Source organism: Anguilla anguilla, chromosome 8 (genome assembly GCF_013347855.1).
Source record: "Anguilla anguilla isolate fAngAng1 chromosome 8, fAngAng1.pri, whole genome shotgun sequence".
Classification (NCBI taxonomy): domain Eukaryota; kingdom Metazoa; phylum Chordata; class Actinopteri; order Anguilliformes; family Anguillidae; genus Anguilla; species Anguilla anguilla.
The window spans coordinates 8942720-8952881 of record NC_049208.1 but is presented as its reverse complement, the minus strand read 5'-3'; the positions used below and the strand labels follow the sequence as shown (position 1 = coordinate 8952881).

Below are 10162 nucleotides of genomic sequence, written 5' to 3'. Positions count from 1 at the left end.
AAAAAAAACATTGATTTCTGGCAAATTTTTCTGGCAAATTCCCCATCTTCATTCTGCTCTCTGTAAAGTAAGACAGCGCTGCACAAAATAAAGTCAAAATGAAAACTGTTTTGATTTGATTTGATTTGATTAGGGGGAGAAAGACCACTGGGGGGGGTGGGGGGGGGAGCAGTATTTTCTGCTTGCTTGGGTGTGTGTTCACTCTCCCAGTGAACTCTCCTGTGTCTGAAAGTACCTAGCGCTGTGCGTGGACGCACTCACCGATAACTGCCCTTTCCTGCAGGTAGTCCGTCACCTGCTGGCTTGATCTTGATGTGCCTCACATATGACCCCATAAGCATATGACTGTTATTTTACTGAAACAAACACTTAACACCCGTGGCATTAGAGCACTTATTTAACGCGAAGGTGGGAGTAGTGGTTTTCGGAGAACGAAATGACTCGGAATATATCCGCCTGCAATGCAACCCCTGCAATTTCGGGGAAAAAGCATGGATATAAAATGTCAGCAGGTATTATCTGTTTTTTTTAAATAATAATAATTTTAAAAAATTCAAAAAAATCCATCGCTGCACAAAGAGGCTGCAATATAAATCTCTGCTTTACTGCCAGCCCTGAAGGGACTGTTCTCTCAAACTGATTGAATGAAGGAGTCAGACCCTGCCCTGCAGGTGCGAATACACTCTTGTGATTGTCCCGCATTGGCGAGGGTGTTGTAGGGGTAGGGCAGGGCAGGGTGGGGATCCAGCTGGCTGGGGGCCAATCAGGAGCCCCCCTTGCCTTGTGGCCCCTCCCCTCCCTGCTCACGCCCTTCTCCCCCGATCCTTTATAAATGGAGAGCTCCGAGCTGGCTGCCTGGCGCTCTCCAGTTTCTCGGTGCCTGCTGTAGGGAACGAACGTCAGCTCAGCGACAATGTCTGTGTCCTACTCCTATTCCTCGTCCAAGATGTCGGGAGGCGGAGGCGGCGGCGGCGGCGGCAGCCTCGGGCTTGGCGGCATCGGCTTGGCCAGGGGCGGCGGGGGCGGCGGTGGCGGCGGCGGCGGCGGGGCCAGGATGGGCCTGAGCTATGGCGGGGGCGGCGGAGGCCTGGGCTCAGGAGGGGGGCTAGGGATGGGGATGGGGCTGGGGCTGGGAGGGGGAGGAGCAGCGGCCTACGGAGGGGGCCTCGGCCTCGGGCTGGGGGGAGGCGGGTATGGCCTGGGGTTGGGCGGCGGAGGAGGAGGCGCCGGGCTGGGCTACGGCGGCGGCGGAGGCGGCGGCGGCGGCGGCGGCCTGATGATCAGCCCCGCCTTCACCATGGGCCGCACGTTCGCGGCGGGGGGCCTGAGCGGCAGCTCGGCCCTGGCCGTGGGGCCCGTCCTGGGGCCCGTCCTGGGGCCCATCCTCACCCGGGCGGCGGAGAAGCAGATGCTCTCGGGCCTCAACGACCGCTTCGCCACCTACATGGCCAAGGTGCGCACGCTGCAGCAGGAGAACGCCACCCTGGAGGCCAAGCTGTCCCAGCTGACCGGGGGCACCGACATGTCCCCGGACTCGTCCACCACCAGCATAGAGTACGAGGCACAGCTCGGCGAGTACCGCATCACCCTGGAGGGCCTCACCCTGGACACCATCAAGCTGGAGGTTGAACTGGACAACATCCGTGGCACCGCCCATGAGGTCAAGGCCAAGTGAGTGTCTGTCCCTCCCTTTCTCATTAGTTTCTGAAATAAGCAATGCGTAGTAACTTCATTAGGAATGCAGTCTTCATATAGTGTTTTTAGTCTTCAAAGTGTTCACGGTAAAAAATAAAAAAAGCTTTAAAAGTACAACATTGGTACTGTATTCCGTGCGGAATTATAAATCGTACAGAAAATAGTGAACTCTGTAGTGCAGTGTATCAGATGTGCTTATTTTATTGTTCAATTCATGCAGTTGGCGATTGAAAATTAATATCTGCAGATGTAGCTATATGTAGATATGTAGACGGTCATATTGGAAAATATAAATTTGCTCAGTTTTGACATTATTTGGGCAGTCCTAGATGTGGACACTGTTTTACACATTTAGGGAGGCAACATACAGCCAATAGACCAATAAGTGTGGCATGATCTGTTGGGGGACAGACTGCCAGACCCTTTTCATTTCAAATTTGTTTTAGATTTCTTTGTCCCACCAACATCCCTAAGTAGAGGGGCCTGTGACCCTGGTCCTGGAGCGTAAAAAGCTCTGCTGGTTTTTTGGTTTCACTTTAAAATCAGCACCCAAATTCAGGCCCAAGAAACCAGTTGAGTGAGTTTACCCGCGTGATCAACTGCTCTAATTGCTTAATTGAGGGCGGAGTAACGATGAAAGCCAGCAGAGCCTGTGGCTCTCCAGGGCCAGGGTTGCAGTCCATAATTCAGGACGGGGAAACGTGTTTTAATCGGGTGAGGCGGCACACGTGTAACACTCACCCTTTGTTGACAGGCTTGATTTTGAACAGGGCGTCAGATTCCAGCTGGAGGCTGACATTGCAGCCATGAAGAAGGTAAGGGAGAGGTGCTGGGCAATTTGTGAACTTGATCAGTGGGATATTGCTATGCTAGAAGCTGTCAGTTACAGAAAGTTGCACGACAGGCTTTCTAAGAAAATGCCTAAGGGTCATATTCCATGAATGGGCTTAAGAGCATTGTCTGTCAGTCATAATGGTGGAGGTTCACATTAAAACGAGGTCTGAATGATGAATTGACACCTGTCATTCACCCAAGTCTCAGTCGGACTTAATTTTACCCATGATGCCGTATGATGAGGCCGAGTAGGTCAGTGATGACCTGTCCATCTTCTTATCCCCCCCCCCAGGATATTGAGATGGCGTCTGACCTGCGTATTGAGCTGGATGCCAAGTCCTCCAGCTTGAAGAACGAGCTGGACTTTATAACCAAGACACAGGAGGAGGTACGGGACACGCCGTGGGGAGCGCGACTGTGACCGCCAAAAGAGCTGAGGGACATTGCGGGCTGTCCCGCAGTTTTATTTTTTATTTATTTATTTTTGCTTTGAACTGCGCAATCAGTCCATTCAGGGCAATAGCGTGGCATTTCAGACAGAGGGGGCTGTCAAGTGGCGAGCCAACTATTTGTAAAATGTAGAAGCCGGAGGGCCAACGCCCGCCCAAAAAACTTAAACCAGGCACAGACCGGCTGGAGAAAACTCATAAATCAGAAAAAAAAGAAGCCACACTTTCCACGTGCTCCCGTAGTTTATTCACAATATGTGAAGGCGGGACTTCAGGAAGACGCCTCAGCCTGATAGGTTTGACTGCGTAACGGGGGGTATAGCGATAAGACTTGGCTTTAAAAAAAAAAAAAATCTTTTTCATGCAAAACTGCAACTGCCTTCGTGGTCAGTGGTTCTCGGCTGAGCAACATTTTTTGGCTGTTCGTCCCTTGCAGGAGCTTGCCGGCTTACAGTCCAAGCTGGGCACCACCAACATGGACACGTCCGTGTCGATGATCGAGGTGGACACCCTCAAATCCTTCGACATCTCAGAGGCCCTGAACAAGATAAGGGAGGACTATGAGAAGTCGGTGCGGCAGCACAAAGAAGAGGCGGACGCATACTACAGACTCAGGGTGCTGTTCGCCAACCGCGTCGACATTCCCGCTACAACCCGCAGTTACCGCACAGTCAAATGTCCAGTGTTAATTCAGCTGTAACCACGTACGTTTGGTCCAAAGTGGGACCAAATGTACTCTGTTAAGAGTTGAATTAACACTGGACATTTTACCGCGTACTTCAGCTTTATTACTACAGACTATTATTATAAATTACTACAAACTCTAGGTACTTTTTACTATTCACATCAGCAGTTTCACTCCAGACTAAAAAGTTACTGTAATGTTTATGCAGAATTGCACCAAACTTTATTGCAGTACTGGGAAAGGCTAGACATGTTGATTGGGCAAATTGTTGACTGAAGCAAATCTGTCACATCCGGTCCATTTAAGTAATATCCTAATTTCTACACAATGCCAGTGTAAACACAACTCCGTGGAATGAATTTGTTACAACTTAACTGGAACACACTTTGTGACGTTTTGAATCCCCATGACCTTTGACCTTTGACCTCCCCTGATTTCCCCCCCGCAGATGGACGAGATCTCTACAGTAACAGCCAAGAGCACTGAAGCCATCAGCAGTACCAAAATAGAGATTGCGGCTGCTAGAAAGGACCTGCAGGGCCTGGGTTTGGAGCTTCAGGCTCTGCTGACCATGGTGAGCCTCTGCCTGCTGTGTGCCACACAGACAGACATGATTTACTCCTTCATTAATTTACTCCTTCATTAATTCGGCTGGCTGGTGACCTACAAGGCTGATTTCGTTTGATATATTAAATGTGCTTCCCTGGACCAAGGGGAACGGCAGTATCAGATTTAGAAGGGCTGGAATTAGGCAGCAAGCTAAAATAAAAGGGATTCCTAAAAGCGCCGCATCCGACAGTTAATCACTGAGAACGGTGCGGTTTATAGTGGAATGACCTAAAGGTTAATAGTGATCTATTAAAACAACGTGACCCAGAATCACAGTAATTATAGTGTGGCTGAAAATTATTTTATAGAGACAATTTTAATAGATGGGAAATCCCTACAAAAGCGGAAGTGGCATCGTTCATGTGATCCCTAGCCAGTGCTTCTAAACACGTGATAGAGGTTCCTTTGTATTTAATCGCATCTTTTCCGTTAACCCTCCACTGGATAAGGGCACTAAAGGAAAATGTCTCATTGGTGATGATGTGCAGTTGTTGTAGTAGAAGCAACTGTGGTAGCAACACAAACAGCCTGCCATGTGCTTCTATGGAAAAGTCTGGAAGGTCAAGGCCAGAGAGATGAGGTATCAAACAGAAGTGTGTTTCGTCCGATCCAGCCACATCGCTCTAACAGACAGGCAGCAGACAGGAAAGCCTCCGTAGATGACAGTGATTGGTGCTGGTTCACGGTACAGTGAATCATTAGTGAAACCCCCGCATCGTCTGTCATCAAAAGCGAAAACAGAGCATTGTCGGGCGAAGACAAAAGGGGGGGGGGGGGGGGGGGGGGGGGAGGGTGGTGGCGATGTTCTGTAGTGCTGCTTTCGCGTCAGAAAATCAACATCCATTTCAGTTCTATCGAGGGGGAATTTTGGCTTCGAGCTGGAAAGTCCGTTGCATGCCGAACGCAACACCGGTGCCTGAATTTCTAACGAACCAGAGTGAAATCAGAATGGATGCAGGGACCGCCATCCAACCATACGTAACATTCTGACGCAGTTTCGTGTAAATTTCCCTGTGATATTCGACACGTGCTCTCGTACGTAAGGACGGATTTCGGCTAGCAAAGAGAGTAAAGCAATACATGCTCAGAACCCTGTGAGAAAACCAGAAGACAGAGCCTCAAAAAAACATTGTGCCAACATATGACCAAAAAGCAGAACAGAGGAAAGTCTTGAGGGAAAACAGGATGGAAAGTTCTGTATCTGTTGAACAGCACAAGCAAGCAGATAGATACAGCTATCAGAGCATGACGCCCAAGCTGGAAGATGGAGAATGAGTCAACGTGTGATGGGGAAGACGCCACATTTGGGCACGTATTTATGATGTTCACCCTCATTTTATTATTTTTTTTTCACCCTCGGTTTTGCTCTACGAAAATAATGCCTTACGGTGCACTGCAGCTGAAATGAGTGCAGCCTCTAGGTGCGACATGACTCAGGAGGTAAGAGCGGTTGTCTGGCAGTCGGAGGGTTGCCGGTTCGATCCCCGCCCTGGCTGTGTTGAGGTATCCCCTGAGCAAGACACCTAACCCCTAACTTCTCTGGCGAATGAGAGGCATCAATTGTAAAGCGCTTTGGATAAAAGCGCTATATAAATGCAGTCCATTTACCACTTGTCTGGGAGTCAGTGATCATCTTTAACCTTACTGTTCACACGGTGCCTACAGTAGAGAGCTTGCAGCCTGTGGATTTCTGGCAAATCCTTTTGGAGAAACCAAAGTCATGCTGCCCAAGACAAGTACATTCAACCATATAGGCCCCAGACTGCACGCATAGCGAGTGCCTTTTTACAGCCAGAGCCCACACGGAAGATTTTCGGTTAGGCCGAAATGTAAGTTTATGCTGTGAAAATTGCAGCTTTCTCCGATTTAAGAGAAAAGCTAAAACTAAAATGTGAATGCACTTAGGCTGGCTTGCTGTGCCACTTACTGAAGTCTCAGCTCCCTGCTGGTGTTTGTTCGAGCGTGAGACTGAAATTTGCAAGAAACCGACAGAACAGTTACCGTCAGTTTGCGCCAGCAACTGTAAACGTCAGTTCTCAAGGCGAAAGATTTTTGAAAAAACAGAAAAATCACAGCTTACCGGAAGAACAGCTCAAACATGCAAAGGAAGTGGTTGCTTCGTCTCGGTACGCTTAGAGCAGTGCCAAACTCCCCCATTTCACAGCGGCTCTGCTGTACTGACTTTCCCCGAAGAAACCGGTATTTTTTTTCTAACAAAAAGATTTGAATGTGTGCCAACAGGACACGGGGGCAATCCAGACTGCAGTTTAGCTGTTTTCTTATCAAAACAAAACATTACAGTGACGCCTGATATAGCCAGTGATGCCCGTGTTGCAACCCTTATAGTCACACGCAAATATTACATTACATTACATTACATTATAGGCATTTAGCTGACGCTCTTATCCAGAGCGACTTACAACAGTGTAGTAAAGTAAAATATGGCTGTTGGGTATCATCATCTGAAATGAAGTGCAGCTGCACAGAAATTATGTTTTTGAATATAAGGGACAATTCAGCTTTGCTCTAGTCATGGCTTTAACTTTTCCCTCAGTGCCAGCAGCCATGGACATCTTCACCAGCCCCCCCCCCCCCCCCACATCCATCTAGACCCAACTCATTTATTCCTTCTTTATTCCTACCCACTCTCCCCCCCCTTCTCTTTCTCTCCTTCTCTTCCTCTCCTCCCTTCATTTCCTTGCTCCAGAACATGTCGCTGGAGCAGCGTCTGGCTGATGCGCAGGCGCTGTCGACGGTGGGCGTGGCGGAATTCCAGGCCCAGATATCCAGTCTGGCCGCGGCCATCGAGGCGGCCAAAGCAGACCTGCAGAAGCAGATCATCGCCTACCAGGAGCTGTTGGATGTCAAGATGGCCCTGGACGTGGAGATTTCCACCTATAGGAAACTGCTGGAGGGCAACGATTTCAAGTGAGCCGCATTTTTTTTCCCAAGACTATAAAAGGGGCGAAAGTTTGTGGACAGTCCTGTAAGCGCCTTCAGTGTGTGCTGACTCGGCCTTTTTTTGTGACCCGTCGTTCAGGATGTCAGAGTCCTACTCAGGGGGAGGAGGATCCTACACCTTCACAGGTGAGATGAGATCACTGATTCAGCACGTGCTTCTGAACCCCTGATCTGAGGGACGGTGATCTCGAATCAGCGTGCAGCCCCGAATGAAATATCTAAACGTGGATCTCTAGGGAGACTTTCAGCAGACTCATAGGGCTGTAGTAGCCTGTGTCTTGGGGGCTGGAGTTCTGGGGTAGGGCCCGGGGTTGGGGGGGTTGGGGGGGGGGGGGTTGCTGGAGGGGAGCAAAGGGTGCCCTCACTCACCTGCCCTTTTCCCTCTTGCAGAGGGTGATGCCCCACTCTCCAGCACCCCCCAGAACTCCCCCCACAACCTGTCCTGGGATACTGCCCTGGCAGGCAAGTCACCCCCCTCAGAGAGCTTAGACGGCGCTGCTGAGAGCAGCTCACATATTGCCAATGTCGTGAGGGTGCACAGGGCCCTGGTCTGTGAAAGCACCAGGAGCACGGAGCGGCAGTGCAGGGCTGCAGAAGCCCTCGGCAGCGCGACGCTCCGCGGCGCTCTGAAATGCACCTCGCCTCTCGGGCGCTACTGTAGAACGACAGATTATTCTGTCATCCGGTGAAGCTCCGAGCGTGCCTAATGCCACGAAATGAAGTGCCGTCCGCATCCAGAATGATCTCCGCCTATGTTGTGTATCGCTGATCTAACCTTCTCTCTCTGTCCTCTCCTATCCTCTTGCTCTCTCTCTCTCTCTCTCTCTCCTAGGTGGGACGGCAGGCATAAGTGTCATCTCAGGTAATTGTATGCATGCTTTGAACAGAATACCAAATTCTTATTAAGTTAGTTACACTGCTATAATGATAATGATAATAATAATAATAGTAATAATAATAATAATAATTTGCTCTTTTGTTGTATTACTTTGCTATGGAAAGTACAGTAGTTTATGTTTAGTATTACTTTGCTATGGAAAGTACATTTGAGAATAACACTGAGATGTGGTGTTGAACTGAGGCCTTGGGCATTTTTAGTCAGATAACCACATCCCTACAATAGACAGTATCTTTGCAATGCTTGAGGAGATCGGGGCCTTTTAGCCTTGTGGAGCTCTTGCTGTGAACTCTACACTTCTCAAAAGGGCACAGAGAGACATCCGCCGTGTCCGATGCTGGACGGCGCTCTGAGATGCACTCGGCTCCTGGGCGTTGCTGTACAATGACAGTTTACGCCGTGAAGTTCTGAGTGTGCCTGATGCCACGAAATGAAGTGCCGTCCGCATCCAGAATGATCTCCGCCTATGTTGTCTATCGCTGATCTGACCTTCTCTCTCTGTCCTCTCCTATCCTCTTGCTCTCTCTCTCTCTCTCTCTCTCCTAGGTGGGTCTGCAGGCATAACTGTCATCTCAGGTAATTGCATGCATGCTTTGAACAGAATACCAAATGCTTATCAAGTCAGTTAACACTGCTATAATAATAATAATAACAATAATAATAATAATAATAATAATTTGCTCTTTTGTTGTGTTTGTTATCAAATTAATATTACCCCACATTATTTTAAACAGTATTACTTTGCTGTGGAAAGTACATTTGTTGGGGAAACAGATAATTACACTAACTGAGAATAACACTGAGATGTGGCGTTGAATTGAGGCCTTTGTCATTTTTAGTCAGATAACCACATCCCTACAATAGACAGTATCTTTGCAGTGCTTGAGGAGATCGGAGCCTTTTAGCCTTGTGGAGCTCTTACTGTAAACTCCACACTTCTCAAAAGGGCACAGAGAGACATCTGCCGTCTCCGATGGAGAGGAGACCGAGTCAACTTGACCTCCACGTGGGCCCCTGAAGACAGCAAGACATCGCACCTCTACCTTCCCCTTGAAGCCCCGCCCCCTACGCCCCCCACGCCCCCTACGCCCCCTCACCCTCCTACGCCAAAGACCTTTGGCTCCAGCCTACGCCCCTTCCGAGCATGGATCCCTCACTCTTTGCCTACAGCTTAATAAATCTTCCAGCTTGAACCGGACAGTGTGGGTCTTCTGTTTCTTTGCTGCGCATCGAAGCCGGTAGCATGTGAGCCATCGCACAGACTGTGGCTGTACGACCATAGAACAGTAGAATCACTAGATTGGGAGCGTTCTCTTGGACATGCTGTTCAAATTCCAACAAGTCAAACTCTTCAGCGAGTCCCACGCCACGGCAAATCACACATCAGACAGAACAACTCATCCTATTTAGTATTTACTTTTATTAATACCCATTTAGTATTAATATATAAGTTTAGCCACATCAAAATCCCGACTGCATGCTCTACAACTACATTTTCTTTTGAGTATTGTTTAAGTATCGTCTTAATTATTGGTTTGTTTTCAATGAAAATTGTGTATAAAAGATTTTGTATTCATTTTTAATTTTACAGTATTTCTAAGTCAAGGCATAGGTGGAAAATAGGCAAACAAACGCACGCATATGCATAATTTGCTAAGAGAGCACAATTTCACATCAACTGATGGCACAATTAGGAAGATGCAGACATTTCATTAAAAGTGAATGTTTAATGGTGTTAGTGTAGTATTTGAGTGCCTAAAATATTACTTTTTCTGTGCTTCTCTTGACTTTTATGTTCCATAACTGAGAATTGGTGGGGAGGCCAGGGTCAGGTCGACCGTTTCACTTCCTGCAGGGGATAGTCCTGTTTCGTAACGCACAGTGGGAGGGGAAACGAGACTGAGACAGACAGAGACAGAGAGGTCCCACGGTTGTGGGCACACTTGATGGAGTTCCACCATAGACTGTAGAAAAATGTAAGTGCGCTTCAGTTTTGGCTTCTTGACTTCAACTTGAGGAACTGAAGGGGCC

The 10162-nt window shown here is 48.5% G+C and overlaps 1 protein-coding gene across 1 annotated transcript; it reads left to right on the top strand.

The window, feature by feature from the left end:
- Positions 1-159: 159 nt before the first annotated feature.
- zgc:136930 (uncharacterized protein LOC563946 homolog) lies at positions 160-9326 on the top strand. The gene is made up of 10 exons (XM_035429737.1): positions 160-1671; positions 2450-2510; positions 2822-2917; positions 3415-3594; positions 4112-4237; positions 6980-7200; positions 7313-7359; positions 8066-8095; positions 8678-8707; positions 9078-9326. Exons 1-10 carry the CDS (start codon positions 914-916, stop codon positions 9128-9130), a joined length of 1602 nt encoding a protein of 533 aa, XP_035285628.1. The 5' UTR covers positions 160-913; the 3' UTR covers positions 9131-9326.
- The last annotated feature ends 836 nt before the right edge of the window (positions 9327-10162 follow it).